Source organism: Trifolium pratense, linkage group LG3, assembly GCF_020283565.1.
Source record: "Trifolium pratense cultivar HEN17-A07 linkage group LG3, ARS_RC_1.1, whole genome shotgun sequence".
In the NCBI taxonomy this organism is placed as follows: Eukaryota; Viridiplantae; Streptophyta; class Magnoliopsida; order Fabales; family Fabaceae; genus Trifolium; species Trifolium pratense.
Genome location: NC_060061.1, coordinates 44,109,353 through 44,129,286, shown reverse-complemented (window position 1 = coordinate 44,129,286; position 19,934 = coordinate 44,109,353). Strand labels below are relative to the sequence as shown.

Genomic DNA, 19,934 nt, shown 5'->3' with positions numbered 1-19,934 from the left:
ATTTCACATCTGGTGACTTGGTCAGATGTATTTAAAAGAAAAAAAATCTTCATTCCTCCGAAGAAATGAATTTAAAAAAAAAAATTCTTAGTTTAAAAGAAATAGACACAACAAATTTTAAAAAAATTCTTAGTTTTACGTAAAGATCAAGTAGGACTTTAGCAACCTCAATGTTAATTCTCAATTCAATATAATTTAATATTAACATCTCCTTGGCTCCTTAATTTATATAGAGAATGTTTACATCACATTGACTCTTGGCTTCATAAAAAGTTAATCTCCTTGTCCTATATATAGAGAATATTACATTATTATTTCTCAACCACATTGCATTGTAATTTAGAAAGAATTGAAGTAATATGGCTTACTCAAGGTCATTTATGTTTCTTGGTGTTATTCTTTTTGTTATTCTCTCAACTCAAGTTTTAGATGCAAATCATGTACCCGAGCCTTCTAATACTAGTGAGTCATACTAGCCTATAATTTACATTTGCAAGTCATATGAATATGTAATTTTATTGATATGTATTGTCATACGATAAATAAGTTTTACACTTTCTTCCAATTATACATTTTACTATTATGACATTTTGTTTTTACTTTTGAATGTATCACTGCATATATCTATATATTAAAATAGGGTCTTGCTAATAATCCTATCATTATTAAGAAATCTAAAAATTGAATTTTTGTATTGGAAAACATGACAGTTCAATTTTTGAAAAATTGAATTCATGACTCAATATTTTTATACCGAGTTCTTTAATTATTATGTACCCTTAAGCCACATATATACCATATTATTAGCATTTGCAAATAAAATGTCATGCATGTATTTAATTATGGATTTAATTGATATGCACCGACGGTGTAAAATAATTTTACACTTTCAACCAATACCAACCATGTTTTCCGCATATCACCCCACTTCACCCCCACTTTCTTATATGACATGGCAAAATAATGATTGTTTATTGGACGATTATATAAAACTATTTAACATTGTCGGTGCATATCAATTAAACTCTTTAATTATTTATTTATTTAGGTTAACATGACATAATGTATGGGTTTGTTTAATTTGGACCTATTAAAAAATGGTTTAAAAGGTGGACTTTTACCATTTATGGTAAAAAAAAAAAAAGAACTTTATTGAGACTAAAAACAATATATTATTAAAAATTTACTATGAATATGAGGATCCACCTTTGCATCGGGTCGATATAAGAAAACTTGTTTAATCTATACTCTCGTGTCATTATTATAAGAAAAAATATTATTTTTGCAATGATTAAGAAATTAATTTAATTTATATGCATCGTTAGTGTAAAATTATTTTACACATGCATCCAATAATATACTGACATATCATGTATGATATTTAAAAACACATGATGTGTTATATTCATTAAATGATGTGGCAACACATTATTGGATATATGTGTAAAGAATGTTTACACCGACAGTACACAACAATTAAACTCTTAAAAAATTTAGTTCAGTGAAATTCATTTTCTAAATTTAATGTTAAACATAAGTTTTTTTTCAAAACAATCACAAGATGAGATGAACAGAAAAAGAAGAAAAAAAAACTGTTTTACTTAATTGTCCTTTTTAATATTCTTTTTAACAATGCTTATAATCTTGATCATCCGACTAAAACAATTGTTCCCATTATTAATATACATCTATTAATTTCTATTACACTTTTATATTTCTACCCATAATTATTGTAGAGCCGATGGCCAGCGTGCAAAGCCGTTTGGTTTCGCAATCTGATTTTATGGCTGCCCTTGAGCTGGTTAAGAAGGCGGGCGTCCTGCTTGAGGAGGTGGAGAAGCTCAATGAGGAGTTCTCTGATTTAAGGGAAAGGCTGAAGTACTCTGTTGAAACCTCAGTAAGTGTCGAGAAGAATACTGCTGATCCCGTCCGGGAATACATGAGTTTTAGTCGAGCTGCGCTGATCGCAAAGATTCTCGAGTCTAAATCCCTGCAGTTGGAAACCGCTAAGTCCAGCTTCGAAAATGCTATCGCCCAGATGCTAGTACTGAACCCCAACGTGGAGTTGGTCACTAAGGGCTTGGACGAGTTCAAGGAAGTTCGCGACGAGCAGATCGTCGCTCCTCCTCCTGAAGATTAAAGTTGTTGTAATTTAATTTTTTGTATGTGTCGGCATTATGCTCGCCATAAAGGCACTTTATGATGTACCTCTTGACAACGTGCAGTCCTCATGGCTGCTTTATGTTATTGTACTTTGATTTTTCTTTTTATCAGTGTGCATTTTATCTTTCGTCGTTTATTTCTGCTTAGACTTGGATATTTTGCATGAGATATTTTTATTTCCTTGCGATGTCGATTAGAATGCTTGTATGCTTGATACTTATAATTCTGTGTTCAACAAGTTTCGAGGTTTAACTTTAACAAATTCCTCGCGATGTCGATTTCAATGCTTGTATGCTTGATACTTATAGACGTTCTATACGCTAGGTCAATGCGTTTGCCCTAGTGCTCGGCTAAACCACGGTCTTTACTTGATAGCGGGTATCTTGGACGCCATGCTCGGAAGTTTTTGGTGACCTATTCGAGTGTTCAGAGTAGTCTTCCGAACTCAAAATGAGGAAAGGGGCCGTCGTTAGGTTTTCTTCCTTGGGGCATGAATATCCCATCGCGAGCTGGGCATTCTGTCTGGCGTGTACTATGACGATGGCGTCTTGTCGCTTAGGACTTTCGTCGTCAAGCGTGGCTGAGTCCCATTCGAGTCCCTAACACATCTTTTCAGTTTTAAGATTTGTGCTCGTACTTAAGCACTCCATAGTTCCAAAGGCGCGCTTCTCTTTGTCAGATGTAAAAGGAACTTGCTCTGACAGTGTAAACTGTCAACCAATATCAACCATATTTTTGCCACGTCACCCCACTTTCTGAATATGACATGGCAAAATAATAGTTGTTTATTGGATGATCGTGTAAAACTATTTTACACTATCGATGTATCTCCATTAAACTCTAGTTAATATGTATTAAAAATGTAAATAAATAAATTACCATGTCAATAAATTATAATTATTGAATTATTAAATGTATAAGATAAGAAGCTAGATAAGGATATGCTTTGATATTGATAGGATAAACGCATGACAATGTATTTATTGGAACAAAATTGGTTTCGTTAATCTCTCTAGTGGTTTTGATGATAACAATATATTAAAAGAACAATTGGTGTTACTAATATTTGTACAAGTGTGCAGGATTGAAAGATAAAATTAATATCCACTTGAACATGTTGAAGAGAAACTGAAAAAAAAAAAAAAAAAAAAACTCTGAGAAGCATACTCTTAAAGGTGTTCAGAGGTTGCAAGCTTCAGAAGCTAAAGAGCATCAGAAGTAGTGAACATCAGACTCTAAGTTGGTATAATCTTGGAAGATCAGACTTCGGTTACTTAGAGATTCACTTCAGAGATGACAAAGAGGAAAGAATAAAGTACAACGTCACTATCCTGGCAGTTGGAGCAGTTGTCCTTTTGCTAGGAATGTGAAGACATTATCCTCTTCTTCAAAGCATTGAAGCAGTTATTACCCAGATTGCAACTACCTTTGCATAAAGCAAATTACAAGTTCCAACAAGCTTCTCAACAGATCTATTTCTTCTGCATATGAATAGAGCAATCCAGTTGAAGAAAATCACCAAGACCTATCAGCCTCTAAAAGCGCACAAACTCTCTCAAAGTCAAAAGTTGTAAAAACACTTAGGAATTCTTACAAACTTTGTATCTTAGAATTTAATGAAGGTTCCTGAAACACAAGAAAGGAGTGTTTGACGATTCTTCTAAAAACACTTGAAATTGGTCTTATTTTCATGTAATGACGCATGTCATCAATTTTCAACCCTTTAACCTAGAAAGGTTATACAACAGCTTTTTGTGTTTACAAGTTCCTTCTTGAAAGAAGATACACAAATGATTTTTAAGCTCGTATACTTAGTACTTTCTCCTAAGTATTTACAAAAGATTTACAAAGAATAAAAGAATGTATGTATGTATGTATGTATGTACTTTTACACTTTTCTTTGAATTCTTTGATCTCCTTTTACAGTTGTATGAGGAAGTAGACCGTTGGAATTTGAATTAGGAGCGTCTTCATTGCTGATTGCCATTATTTTATCGTTGTCGTTGCAAGGCTTTCCATAATTGATTTTTTTGTTTGATGCTTCATAAAAGGAAATACTTCATTTTGGTATTGATGGCAAAGATTTTCTTCCAACGTCTCTTTTGATCATTGACTTTAGTTGAAAATATCATTGAAGTGTAGTCAAGTGATTGGTCGTTTTCTCTTGTCTGAGATTACTTGGATTTTTAACTGAACACTTCGCACAGAGTCTGAAATCCAACACTAGTGACAACACTCGAACTTCACTCATTCAGAATCTTCACATAGTTCAGAGTCAGAGTCTTGCTTTGTTCATCGTCCTTTATGTAAGGTCTTCCAGTATCTTCAGATACAACTTTCTTATATTTTCTGCACACTTAATAAAAACGTTAGTGCATAAAATTGTTCTCTTCATATTTTGTTATCATCAAAACTCTTGAGTTAGATAGTTGTAGAACCAACCTTATTCCAACATTTAAGTGTTAAGTCTTGTATCTGTGTTGTATTTTGTGAACACCTCTGATAGTATATCAAGTACGTGTTAAATTTTAAACTCTCTTAAAAAATTTTAAGTTAGTTTAACAAGTCTCTTGTACGTATTACTTGAGCAAGGAAGTACTAAGCTAGAGAGTTTGGGCAAGGAAGTCCTAAGTTAGTGGATTTGGGCAACAAAGTCTTGAGCTAGGTGCTTGAGCACTTGCGATCATCTGTGATTTTAGTGAATTCCCTTGGAAATGCAGGGGAATTGTACTACTCTCGTTTATGGTAGGAACTAGTATAAAAACTTTTGTGTAGTCTGATGGTGTGAAAAACACAAGAGGGGAGGGGAGGTTGAATTGTGTTTTAGTAAGTTAAAAACTTTTTCAGAAGTTTTTTATCAAAAACAATTAAGCAGCGGATAGAGCACAATTAAAGAGAGCTAGAGAGAGATGAACACACTGTGATTTATATTGGTTCCCATCACAAATCGAGAGTACTACAGTCCTCTTGCACTTTCAAGGGAGTTCACTAAAATCATAAAAGATTTACACAAATGCTTAAGCACACAGCAAGAAACTTCTAATGCTCAAGTTACAACTAACAAGAGACTTCACTAATCTTACAAATAAAAAAATGAAAGTATAAGACTAACACTTGAAACAATCAAAAGTGTTATACAAATTTCTAAGCTTTTTCTAAGACTCAAAAATATTTAACGTACAAATTTACAATGTATATGAACAGATTCAAAGGATCAGAGTCTTGTGAAATATTGATATCTTAGAATGTAGTGAGTTGAGTCAGCCAAATCTAAATGAAGATGTCTTCTAATTTATAACCAAGGATAGAGACGTACGTTAGAATGATGACCAATTGAGAAGATTCTATATGACAGCTGGATATGAAAAATCATTAGGGATGTGAATTGAATTTCTTTACCTTAAAAGGTTAATTCAATTCCACTACCTTGTCCTTGAAAATATAGTACTCTACCATTTAGAGTAAAATAGTACAATAGTACTGTACGCTCCATTTGTTGATAAGATTGAGGATAAGAATGATGTATTATACGCTCAATATAGAAAACGTCCTTCAATCATTTGCAAATCAAAGAATCTGATTTAAATAATTGTCTTGTCAGAACTTCAAATTTTGACTTCTATAGGACTTGTAGAGTCTTCAGCTTATGAGAGATTCACTGACTCTAATAGATCTTCATGACTTGTCTTTCATTCAGAGTCAAGATATTTGCTTCCTTCAGAACTTGTTCTTCAGAGCTTGAAGACCACATCTTCTCAGTAGTTCTTATGATCATAGTGTGTAAAATTTTAACTTATGGTCCTGAACACTAGATAAAATATTAGTGCTACCAATTGTTTATTCAATACTTTGTTATCATCAAAATCTATTTTAAATCATAAGGGTTTGACAAACCACATTTTGTTCCAACATAGTCTTCTACGCAGGGACGGATCTAGAAATCAATTAGACGGGGGGCCGAATGGGCCGATTTTTTTTTTTTTAATAACAAACAATACATATAAAATAAAATCACTATAGTTTTTTTTACAAACATTGTAGCACCTAAAACAAAATAAAATTTTGTCATAAAATAAAGGAAAATGTTAACATGTTAAAAGTCGGATATGGTAATTTTGACTAAAAAATCGTGTAATCAATTTCTTAAAATTACAAAAAAAAAAATGCTCTTATCAATACAATATTTCTATATTTAAATTCATTATCATTAGCAAAACTCTAAAATAGAATAGACAGGCATATAGTATTAGATTAGATATTGTATAAAAAGAAGTAGCTAGGAAATAGGATGTGTCATTAGCAACCCATAGACATTAAATGATCATCTATTTGAACCACTAGAACACAAAAAGACAACAACTAAAACACTCCCTCTCTCCATTCACTTATAGGATATAATATACACATATATAACATAGTATACATATTTAGGGAGGGGTTGGAGCCCCTGCTCGCCCCCCCTCCAGTCCGTCCCTGCTTCTATGCTCTCTCTCTCTCTCTCTCTCTCTCTCTCTCTCTCTCTCTCTCTCTCTTCTATCTCTCTATGTGTTTATATTTCTGGCTCTGGTGCATATCACTCTGTTTTCATAACACAAATAGAATTTTTAGAAACGATAAAACACAATTTAACCCCTCGCTTCGGGGGAGTATTCTATCAACCTTAAAAAATATATTAATTTTTTATTATTTTCAAACAAACTAGATGTAAAATAAATAACAAAGTTTAATCATATTTAAGACATTATTATGAGTCTTGTGAAAATAATAAAAATTATATATAAACAAATTTATACACATCTTGTATGAAAGTATAAGTAAAAATAATGTATAAAATACTTAATTATACATTATAAAGGGAAGGTTTTCCTTTTTTTATCTCGTTTTTTTATCTCGATTGACTGTTCTTCCATTGTCTAAGCATAAACAATTTGAGGATTTTATTTTTTTTATCTAAGTTTTTATTTAATATATCCCAGCCTATAGATGTATCCAACGATACAAATATTAGCGGCAGACATTGCTGCAGAGTAAAACGCTGCTGAGGATCCAGACCGGTATCAAAATGTATCCTTGCACTCATTTGATATTTTTATATATTTTTTTCCAATAGAGAATATACAATTTTGCTTATTAAAAAAAATACAGCGAATATTTAATACCACTCATATTAAATCTTTTTATGAAAATTTTTAACTTGTGGGCTCACTCGTACCATCTTTCATGAATTTGAAAAGTTATCTAAGAATGTAAAAATAAAATAAAACAAATGTCATTGTTGTGTGTTGAGGAATTGGAATATTTTCTATTACTTTTCCCCGTCAGCATAATTTAGTTGATATTTATATTATAGAGTTTAATTTGTATGCCATTGTCAATGTAATTTTTTTTACACATGCATTCAATAATGTATTCGAATTTAAGATTTTTTATTTATTCATTTAATAGAATGAATTTCAAGCTACTACACTACTTAATAATAAATAAAATAAAAAATAAAAATAAAAAAACTTCTTCATTCAGCCAAATAAATAGACACAACAAAATAAAGAATGAATTATGTTTAAATTCTCAATTCAATATAATTTAATATTAACATCTCCTTGGCTCCTTAATTTATATAGAGAATGTTTACATCTCATTGACTCTTGGCCTCATAAAAAGTTAATCTCCTTGTCCTATATATAGAGAATATTACATTATTATTTCTCAACCACATTGCATTGTAATTTAGAAAGAATTGAAGTAACATGGCTTACTCAAGGTCATTTATGTTTCTTGGTGTTATTCTTTTTGTTATTCTTTCAACTCAAGTTTTAGATGCAAATCATGTACCCGGGCCTTATATTACTAGTGAGTCATATTAGCCTATAATTTACATTTACAAGTCAAATGCATATATAATTTTATATATTATGTATTGTCATACGATAGATAAGTTTTACACCTGCTTCCAATTATACATTTCACTGTTATGGCATTTTGTTTTTAATTTTGAATGTATCTCTGCCGATATCTATATAATAAAATAGGGTCTTGCTAATAATTCTTATTTTTTGAACTGTTAAATTTTATTAATAACGCAATTGAGCCCAAGGGGTCTTGCTAATAATCCTAATATTAAAAAAGTCAAATGCATATATAATTTTATTGTTATTGTTATGTATTGTCATACAATAAATAAGTTTTACACTTGCATCCAATTATACATTTCACTGCTATGAAATTTTGTTTTTAATTTTGAATGTATCTATGCAAATATCTATATAATAAAATAGGGTGAGGCTTACCGTACTCATTCATAATTTGAAGGTATTTTTTCATCAACCAATGAAAACAAACCATATAAGTAAATTTGCATATGTGGTACCCACAACTAACTTGTAACAAATTTGCATATGTGAATTTGAAGGTTTTTTTTTTGTAACAAACTTGTAACAAACATTGAATTTACATATGTGAATTTGCATATGACTTGTTCTTATTGGTTGATGGATATAAATACTCTCAAATCATAAAAGGGTAGATTAGAAAAAACTATAAAATAGGGTTTTAAGTATAATCCTGCCATTAAAAAAATAAGGTCTTGCTAATAATCGTAATATTAAGAAATTTAAAAATAGAATTTTTGTATTATAAAATATAACATTTTAATATTTGAAAAATTGAACACACAACTTTTAAAACTTAATATTTTTATACTGAGTTCTTTATTATGTGCCCACATATTACTATATTAGCATTTGCTAATGTCATGCATCTAAAGAATTGTTTGTTTAGGTTAACAATACATAATGTATGGGTGTGTTTCATTTGGTCCTATAAAAAATGGTTCAAAGGTGGAGTTTTACCACTTATGGTAAAAAAAAAGAACTTTATAGAAAATAAAATATAATTTTATTAAAAAATTACTATGAATAGGTGGATCCACCTTTGTACTACTGGGTCCATATTTAATCTATACTTTCTCCCAACTGAAACAACTGTTCCCATTATTAATATGCATCTTTTAATTTCTATTACACTTTTATATTTCTAGACATATCTAATGTATTATCCATAATTATTGTAGATCCGATGGCCAGAGTGGACAACCGTTTGATGTTTTCGGAATCTGATTTGATTACTATGCATAAAAATTTGATGAAGTATGATGCTAACACTATTCTCAAAATCCGAAACATAGTAAATGATTTATTTGACGAGGAAAATGAAGTTACTATAAGTGGTGAAAAAAATAAAGTTTCATTAAGTGATGAAGAACATCAAATTTCCAAAAATGACGTGGAAGATCATGCTTCACTATGTCATAAAGAACATCAAGTTTCCAAAAGTGAAGAACATCAAATACCCTTTTCTTTTTAACAATGCTTATATTCTTGATCATCTAACTGAAACAATTGTTCCTATTATTAATATACATACATCTTTTAATTTCTATTACACTATTATATTTCTAGACATAATGTATTATCCATAATTATTGTAGAACCGATGGCCAGCGTGAACAGCCGTTTGATGTTTTCGGAATCTGATTTGATGAATATGCATAAAAATTTGATGAAGTATGATGCTAACACTATTCTCAAAATCCGAGACATAGTAAACGATTTATTTGACGAGGAAAATGAAGTTTCTATAAGTAACCGTGAAGAGAAAGTTACCAAAAGTAACCATGAAGATGAAGTTTTCAAAATTGATGAAGAACATAAAATTTCTATAAATGATGAGGAGTATAAAGTCTCTAAAAGTGACAATGAAGATAGTGCTTCTATGAATGATGAGAAACATAAAGTTTCCAAAAGTGGGGAGGAAAATAAAGTTTCTTTTAACATAACCAATTGAACCCTCTAGCAAAAAATATGTATTATTTGGTGCCTTCTATATATGATGACCAAGAAATGATGTATGCAATTATAAATAAAAGGGTTAAATATGTGTTTGATCCTTAATTCCTTATAATAAAAGGATAACTTTCTAAATTTATGTTTTACTTAATTTTTATAATATTGTTAGTCAGGGCCGGTTTTGGGCCAGGGCAACCAGGCCCCCCAGTCCAGGGCCTCAAAAATGTACTATATTTATCAAGAAAAAAAAAACTATATTTGTAGAATTATGTTATAACTTTTATTAAAAATACTATCAATTTTTAATGATATTTACTTGAAAGTGTATTTTATTACAAAAAAAAAGAGAAAGAATGTAATTATTTTTTATGTTATTGATGTTATTTACATTTTAATGAGTTAGTATTGATAGCAATTGAGGATGACTTGTTGGAGAATATACAATATGAAAATTTGGTTGATGAATTTATTTTAAAAAATGCTATAATATTACCTTTTTTTTATTAGTCACAAGAATGAATGATTAATTTTGATGTTATTGAAAATTGTTTACAATTTAAATATATTATATTCTTTCTTTCTTTTTTTTAAAAAAAAATTATGTTTTTTTTTTATAAGGGCCCATTTTTATTATTCGCCCAGGACCTCTGAATTCTCAGAAACGGCCTTGTTGTTAGTTCCTATAAAAAAAAGTTTCGCACATAGTTTTAGTCCATAGTAAAACTAAATTCGCCCAATAGAAGTAATGTAAAACCCACGGTTTTATGTTAGTGTAGAGAGAGAATTCATTTTGTCATAAGAAATAAAGAGAGGTAGAAAGAGAAGGAGAAAGGCTAGAGGGGAGAAGAAGAGCAGGAAATATCATCAAACTTTTTCTATCTCATTTTCCATTGAGGTAAGTGGGTTTATTTTTATGGGTAGAGTTTTTTTTTGAGGTAAGTGGGTTTATTTTTATGGGTAGAGTTTTTTTTTTTTTTTGACAGTAAATTTTTATGGTTAGAGTTGATGAGAGTATATAATGATTTCATCTCTTTCTTTCAAGTACTCTCATCCCACTCAAGTATGTGGGAGACCAATTTTCACCTTTAGATTATAAAGGACTACCATAGACTATAATAAAGTGCCAACACTATATTCTATCATCTTTCACCAAATTAAATTAACTTTTAATTTATATATTATTATTAAATTATTTTTTATATACCAAAAATTTATTTTAATTTAATATATACTTCTCGTCAAAATGTACATGTACAATAACAAAGTTAAAAAAAAAATCTGAAAATTGAAAGTAGAAATAGAGAAGGTCGAGAGATGAGACACAGATAAGAGGAAGTCTCATTGTACTAAATATCTCATTTTATTAATTTAATATATCTTTTTTATACTATTATTAAATTAATTTTTATTTACTAAAATTTTATTTTCAAATTATTTTCATTTTAGTTGTATAATTTTGTTTGGTGGAGTATATTAGTTGTATAATTTGTCATCAAACAACTTATTCCATTATTTCTAATTTTTGTGTGTTTATTTAATACGAACTGCAATTTATCTGTAAGATACAGAGCTTGATCCTAAGATATTAAATTACCAATTATTTCAAGTATTACTCAATTAATTTCAGTATTCCGGCAAATGATGCGGTGCATTGATTTATTAGAAATGATGTATAGGAACTACTCCCTCCGTCCCAAAATATAAGGGAAAATTGGTCAACTAAAGTTGATGTATCTAGTCCAAATTTTTAACCAAATACATCAACTTTTTTTGACCAATTTTCCCTTATATTTTGGGACGGAGTAGTACAGTAGTAGAGATTCATTTCTTTATTTTATTTTAATTATAGTAATTACTTTTAAAGGGTAAAAATGGAAAGAATAACACTACTAGAAAAATCAAAATTAGAGAGGGAGCAAATCCGTCACAAAATCAACAAAATCCGTCACAAACCAGTTTAGCGACGGATTTAACGAGTCCCCAAAATCCGTAAAGAAAACGAGCGTCGCAAAATATTTGTGAGGGAATTTTATACCCGTCACAGTTTGCGACGGTTTTTGTCTGTCACAAGCAGAATATCCGTCACTAATGGTAGACCAAAATTTAATTTCAGAGCCAATTTCCGTCACTAATTGTGAGGAATTTTATGACGGATATATTTGTGAGGAAATGTTTCCGTCACTAATTTCAAAGAATCTATTTTTTGTGAGGAATTGTTTCCCTCACTAATGTGAATTTTTTTTTTAAAAAAATTAAATAAATTTAGTTGTATCCAAAAGCATCTCATATTAATAAACAAAAATACAGCTTATAAAAAATAAATTTTTTTTTTTTGATAATCAACAAAATACAAAAATTTGATTCATATACACCATAAGTGGTTTTAGTACATATACTACGTTCTTGAAACATTTACATCCAAATTCTCAAAACAAAAGTATCTCACAAATCTAAATAGTGAACATACAATAGTTGAAGACTTGAAGGATAATAAAACTTGAACTCTTACAACAACTATACAAGGAATGCTCCCACAACCTTACACATTCAACTCAAACCATACAAATTGAACTTTTTACAATGTTGGTTCCTTGAGCTTTGTCTCAATTTATTCCTAGAAACCTCCATCTTTTAAGGCTCTTAATCCATTATCGAACCCCAACATATTAGCTTCCCTTCATTAATTTTCATTAGCTGATATGCATGTTGAAAGTAAAGAATAATATAAAAGTCAAAGGCATACTTGAAAAAATTAGTAGGATTATACAAAGAACCATCCAAGTTCTTAACCTCCAAAGGCAGATATAAAGAGACTTGAGCTTCCAGTATTCATATTCTTCAACCTTCACATTGCAAGAAAGGTTTAATTGTCATAGAGGATAAATTCATGAACAATATTACTACACATGGCAGTTAAGAGAAGGAAAAATAACAACTTTTAGATTCAATAGTATAAGGTTTGTTTGTAAAGGAAAACAATTACCTCTTCTTTGCATTGCCTTTGCTAGTTTTTGCTTTCAATATCTCAACCAAATTTGAATCGGTGTGTTGGTCATGGGATTTGATTCATGCATTGCTTCCAAATTGAATGTAAGTCATAGTTGTTACCAAGCAAGGGATCAATAAAGTTTGGATCCCTCATGAGTTAGTTTATCCATTACATAAAATTGGCTTATGGTGACCATCCATCCAAATTACTCAAAAACATGCATATAATTCCAATAGTATTAGATAGTTTACATATAATTGCAATTCAAAATACAAAATGAACAAAACAAACTTAAAGATTAGCATTGGTTAATAAAGCTTTGAAGAGACTTCTGCAAAACAATAAGCTACGCTTATTAAGGAACTTTTGTAACTTGTCAAACTAGGTTGATTCACTTCCGGTAGACCCTGAGTATATGGTTGAGTTTAAAAATTCAAACACCAACATAACCTACAAATAATTGTCAGTAAACTCTCCATCCTGGAGTCTCTTAATTCCACCTACTCTAATAAAGTCGGGCACATTATCCTATAGCACAAAGTAAGATACTATTAAATTTGGTTTTCAGTAATAAATTTTCTATGACATAATATCTTTATCATTAGAGTTCTTATAGTTCGTCTTACCTCATTCTCAGCAAGGCCATAAAGAGCAAAAGCAGCATGATGTTGCAAAGACCCGTTTTTTGAGTCAAGAAGCTTCAGCAATGGCATTAAGCCGCCAGTGTGTGCAATACCAGCTTGGTTATGTGTGTCCTGACATATAAAATTTAATATCTTCAGGTCAAAGGAAATAGTTATGGTGTTAAAAGGATTTTGGAATTCAGCTTACAAATGGAAATTGTTCTAAAACAATTTGGTGTATATTGTTGATAGTTAGATATACTTCTCGGCAATATATTTTGGTCTTGGAAGATTATCAGAAATCTGGTGTGATCAGAAATCATGAATATACTTATCTTGCTTCGTACTCCATATCTACAAAACAAAAAAACATGCAGAATAGAGAAAGTTAACTTCACAAATATCTTGGAGAAAATGTATTCTATAAAATAATTTTTTGGTGGCATAATCCACTACCAAAAAACATGCTATTAAGGAGTATAACCTTTACAGTGTTATCGTCTGAACATGAGGCCAGTAGTGAACCTGTGGGATCCCATTTGATATGATTTACTTCACTCTGCAATAGCAGAACAGTTTGTTATCAGACAGTAAAGACTTATTATAAAAAAGCACAATATTGTATTTAGCATATCTTAATTTAATGCAGAACCGATAAACTCGTTAAGTAGAATTCAGTAAACCAAAGCATGTTACTAATAATGCTAACTTTGGTACCTTGCTTAAGTGTTGTACTGATTTTGAAATGAAATCTACCTATGTAGTCATATATACCTTAAAAATTTGGGATTCATCTAGAAAGCATCATCCCAAGGTTATCCAGCGATTTGTTTAGTTAATTCAGCAACCCGTTTTTTATTGGACCCTTTTCCCTCCCAAAAAAGGTATAATCGCGGCATCAGTGTTTCAGTGCAAAGCATAATAATTCAAAACAAGATAGGGTGTACAAACCTGGTGCCCAGCAAAAGTTTTTATCGGTTCGTCTTCTCCAATCTTGCAGACATGTATCAAGGTGTCAGTGGAGCATGTGGCAAATGACACATTATTGCGCCAATCAACACCAAGTACTGGACCTAAACAAAGCCCAAATTTCAAATATAAAAGTCCATAAACATGGCTTTCTTACCAGAGGAATCCTAAGGTCAATCTCTCAAACACTCTCCATTGGAACACTCTCAGTTATTGGACCGCATCAATTTTTTAAAACCTTGACACTGGAAACCGGCTAAGTCGTTTTAAACGAGCTTAGCCGTTTAAAGAGTGACTAAAGTAGACTAGAGTGTTCGAGAGACTATCCTTAGCATTCCTCTTACAAAGAGTTCTTTTTAATAGAATTCTTCCTTGATTAGAGAATATTATAGTAAAAAATTTAATGAATGTGGACCAGATTTCTGATCACACCAACCTGTAATAAAATAAAATTCAATGAATGTGCACAATAAGAGAAGTGTAAAGACCAAACACAACAGTATTGCAAATTAAGAATCTATAATTAAGGTTACACTAGTAATACCGCTTCATAATGAATAGCATTATATACATGTAAAATAAAAGTGCGATATATTTATTTGTTCAACATCTATATAGAAACACGTATATATTTATTTGTTCAAAAGCGCATGAATCGGAACATGAAACACGTGAATACTAAAAATTCAAACCAAATTGGGGAAAATTACAAGAACGGAAAAAGCCTAATCAGAGATTATCGATCCAGCGTTGATTGTGAAATGAAGGAAGCGAAAATCTCGATTGGGTTGAAGGAAGAATTATTGTTGTTGAGGTAAACTCGGCGAGCAGAGAGAAGCGCTACCGTTACGAGTGGTTTTGTCACCGATGAGTGGTGCGTTTTTTATATTAAGATTAAGAAACAACTTTGAAATACTTGAAAATTAATAGAGCAATTTGTGACGGAATATTTAAAGAGAATTTTGTTCTCCAAATCCCTCACTAACAATTACTTTGTTAGGTTTTGTGAGGGAATTTTATGACGGATTGTTAGTGAGGGATTTATTCCGTCACCAATTCTGTCGCTAAACTTAATTACTTTAATTTATTAAAAAATATAAGATTCCGTCACTATTTCCGTTACAAATCGTGAGGGATATATTTCCCTCACAAATTTCCGTCACTAAAATGTGTTTTTCTAGTAGTGTAAATTATAAGTTCATAAGCTATTTAAAGTAACATCCGGAAAATAAACTAGATGTCCGCGCGTGATGAAAAAAGTGTTACCAAATAGGAATTTTAGCTTAGAATCTATAAAACTCTGTTTGGTAAAAATAGTGGATAGTTGATAAGCTAACTGATAGATTGTAGTTTATGGCTGATGGCTGATAGCTTATAGATTATAGTTAATGGCTAATGTAAATGTGAAATGACATAAAACAATATTTTTTTTGGTACAATATAAAACAACATTTTAATTCATAACAAACTATATTTAAATTACTTAAAACTTATTACTTTTTTAGCTATATTTATATATTATAAATATTTTTAAAATTAATTTTTACTTGCTAAGTTTTGTAAAATTATATAGTATTTTTTCACCTTTGTTATTATATATATGAACACTTTGACGAGAAATTTATATTAAATTAAAATAAAATTTTGACATGTAAAAATTAATTTAATGATAACATATAATTAACGACTAGTTTTTTTACGGTGCAAATATATAATTACTATTCACGCGTAGTAAATATTATTTATGTCGTATCATATCATGGTTCAAGGTTAATTGATAATGCAACGCAAGAGAGGATTTTCTTACACGGAAAAATAAATTACTCCGAAAATGGTTAGTCGACCATATTTAGTCAAAACGGGTGTGGTTATGGTGCATAAGCTCAAACTTATGCACCATGCATAAACTTGCTTCCTACACTCACCATATTTGTTTCCTACACCAAAAGTCAACCAAAGGTCAGCCCAAGCCCAAAATTAGGCAATCCATTAATCGCGCGCCCCCCATATACTACCTCATTACTTGCGCCCCACCCCCCTTTTGCTTAGCGCACCCCCCAATTATTTTTTTTTCTTTTTCTCCTAAATTTCTTGTGAGCCCCCCAATTTTTTTTCCTCCCCTAGATTTCTAGCGCGCCCCCAATTTTTTTCCCTCCTCCAAACTTCTAGCGCACCCCCCCCCAAATTTCTAGTGCGCCCCCCATTTCCAATTAAATAATAACTTTTGTTCCTTTGAAGTATATATTATAAAAATCCATTTTTAATTAATTTTCGTCATACACCCCCTCGAAGCCCAACATAATAACGAATGGTTCATTTATATATAAAGCATACTTGTCAAACATACAATTTAATTTTAAGTTTTATCAATAATAATCACAATATAAATAAAATTTCATACATTAATTACATATATATATATATATATATATATATATATATATATATATATATATATATATATATATATCAATTTTTCTTTACAATAAAGAAATGATCGAATCCAATATCTCATGCATACTATCCAAATTTTTTTCAACTAAACTAACCCTAATTGCTTTATATGATTTTTTGCTTTATGTAGCATGGTTTTGTAAAATGGTTATGTGATGTTTTACTTAATAACAATGGTTTCAAAGTATAACATCTTGGCACTAATGCCCATATGAAACCATTTAACTAAAATAATGGTTTCAGTGTATGACGCTATGAAACCATTTAACTAGACTAATGGTTTCAGTGTATAACATCTTGAAACCAAATAACAAAAGTAATGGTTTCAGTGTATAACGCTATGAAACCATTTAACTAGAATAATGATTTCAGTGTATAACAGTATGAAACCATTTAACTAGACAAATGGTTTCAGTGTATAACATCTTGAAACCAATTAAAATGACTAATGGTTTCAATGTATAACATCTTGGCACTAATGCTCATATAAAACCATTTAACTATAATAATGATTTCAGTGTATAACAGTATCAAACCATTTAACTAGACAAATGGTTTCAGTGTATAACATCTTGAAACCAATTAACAAGACTAATGATTTCAGTGTATAACACACTACAAGAATAAAGATATTTTGTAGCGACATTTTTTCAACGACAATTAATTTGTTGGTAAAAATATAAATATAGCAACAATATTTGTAAGTCGTTGCAATCAGAAGTTTTTTTCACAACAATATTATTATTGTTAGGAAAAAAATACTTATCCCAACTATAATTAAAATCGCTGACAATGATACATTTTTTTTGCAACAACACGTTATAAAGTCGCCATAAAATGTGCCACTACTATTTTATTAAAAAATAACAATTAATTAAAATACCCACTACAGCACTATATTAGTGGGTTTACCTCAAAAAAAAAAAAGGAAAAAAAGTAGTGGGTGGTTAATTCATACGTGATCACTAGCATTCATAATATTTTCATACACTTAAGATAATTTTAATTTCTTTTGTCATTTTAAAAGTGCAAGGATCACTTCCTCAGCCGTAAATAAATATAATCCAACGCTCATCATTTGCTTAATATTTAATCCTTACTCAAATTATCTATCCTCTATATAAAATATAACTGCTCCAATTATTACGTGTATCTATTCCCACTTAACTTATATAGTTAACTTTCAATGTTACACACTCTCCACTTTATTCTTCATGTAAATTAGTTCCTAAAAGAGTTACAACTAAAAATATGCTTTCTTCTTTTATCAAGGAAAAAAAAATACTTTCTTCTTCTTTTTTTGGTCTGTACTTTCTTCTTCTTTTTATATCTAATAAATATTAGGGAGCATATAGTGTTGTGGGAGTAGAGAAGATCAAGAAAATAAGATGATAGTATTTGAAAGAAGCTATTGAAGGGAGAAAAGAGAAAATATATTTGAAGGCTATGGAATTTCATCTTAAAAGCATTCCACATTACTAAAAAAAAAAAGTGATGAGAACAAAAAAAATTATAAATATAATTTAACATAGAGTATTTATTATTGAGAGATTGAAATTTTTTGAACCGGTTGTTGAGATTGAACATTCCTTCTTAGAAATTTCAATTATTGTATGAGATATTAAATTAATAAATACATTTTAAAAAATAATGAAAAAAATAAAATAAGAACTTTGATGAGAAAAACAAAATTTTATGATTGCAATTTTGATTGTTGATACAAGAATAGCTTACAACGACTTTGATTGTTGTGATAACTAAGATAAGACAACAACTTACATGGTTGTTATAAGTAGGCCATGATAGCGATAAAACACTACAAACGGCAGGGACAATAGTTGTTGCAAAAATATTAGCAATGGCGGCAACTTTAAATGTTGTTGCAAAAATTTTCGCAACAGCACTTATCCCAACGACATGCAGCGACTTATTTTTCGTTGGAAAAAGTAACTTTGCCAGGAACTTTAAATTTTTTACAACGACAAAAATTGTTGCAAAATATCTTTTTTCTTGTTGTGACATCTTGACACTAATGCTCATATAAAATCATTTAACTATAATAATGGTTTCGGTGTATAACGCCATGAAACCATTTAACTAGACTAATGGTTTCAGTGTATAACGGTATGAAACCATTTTTGCTGTGGAATGGTTTCAAAGAGTTGTTCTCCAAAAACATATTTAACCCTTAATAAAAATTGTGAAATAAATTTAAATTTTTAAGACGATATAAAACCGAAGAGAGTGAGGTATCCCCAACCGTTCCAAATAATTCAAAATACCCTAAATAAAATTTTGGGAAAATTTTATTAATATCTTATATTTATAAAAGCATATTTACCTCATTTAATTAACTAAAAATAGTTCCAGGTCTCAGAAAAATAGCAAACTGGTCACAAAATTCTCAGAAAATTATTTACTATTTTTATGTAAAAATAATAAAAAAAATTGGAGTATCCTTGGCACCGCACGCGCCCCCACGCGCCGCCAGTGAGAGTGGGCGTGGACGCGCGTCACTGTTCATCATCTTCCTCACCCATTTTCTGCAGAAACGGGTCACGTCCACCCGGTTCGTCGACCCGGTTCGTTCTCCCTCAATAATCAACGAAACTCGACGTTCTTTATACCTTTTTGATCGTCGTTCGATTTTATGAATGTTTTCGGTATTAATTTTCGAAATAGGTGATCGAATCGCATGTAAAATGTGGTCGAAATTGAACAAGCAAAAATATAAAGTTCTTTAGTTATGATTATTACATGTGTAAAATCATCTGATGGCTGTGAATGACTTATGCACCATACATAAGAAAATGCTTATGCATATTAACTATTGCCGCAAATAATAGTAGCTTCGAAATATGTCACAAAACAAAGGACTCAAGTTGAATCGTG

At 30.4% G+C, this 19,934-nt stretch overlaps 1 protein-coding gene and 1 long non-coding RNA gene across 4 annotated transcripts; one reads left to right on the top strand and one right to left on the bottom strand.

The window, feature by feature from the left end:
* The first annotated feature begins 307 nt into the window (after positions 1-307).
* On the top strand, positions 308-10,142 carry LOC123916883. Of its 3 annotated transcripts, none has more exons than XM_045968460.1 (3): positions 321-462; positions 9,233-9,493; positions 9,650-10,142. In XM_045968460.1, exons 1-3 carry the CDS (start codon positions 360-362, stop codon positions 10,003-10,005), a joined length of 720 nt encoding a protein of 239 aa, XP_045824416.1. In that variant the 5' UTR covers positions 321-359; the 3' UTR covers positions 10,006-10,142. The 3 variants fall into 3 exon arrangements, with proteins under 3 accessions (XP_045824417.1, XP_045824416.1, XP_045824415.1); XM_045968459.1 differs by lacking the exon at positions 321-462 and adding an exon at positions 7,861-8,013; XM_045968461.1 differs by lacking the exons at positions 9,233-9,493; positions 9,650-10,142 and adding an exon at positions 1,737-2,270 and having other exon boundaries at positions 308-462.
* A 2,204-nt stretch (positions 10,143-12,346) lies between these two features.
* Positions 12,347-14,556, bottom strand: LOC123916263. The gene is made up of 5 exons (XR_006812095.1): positions 14,394-14,556; positions 14,104-14,178; positions 13,828-13,973; positions 12,991-13,751; positions 12,347-12,850 (listed from the first exon to the last, which is right to left on the bottom strand). It is a non-coding gene; the product is annotated as an uncharacterized LOC123916263 (long non-coding RNA).
* Positions 14,557-19,934: the final 5,378 nt, after the last annotated feature.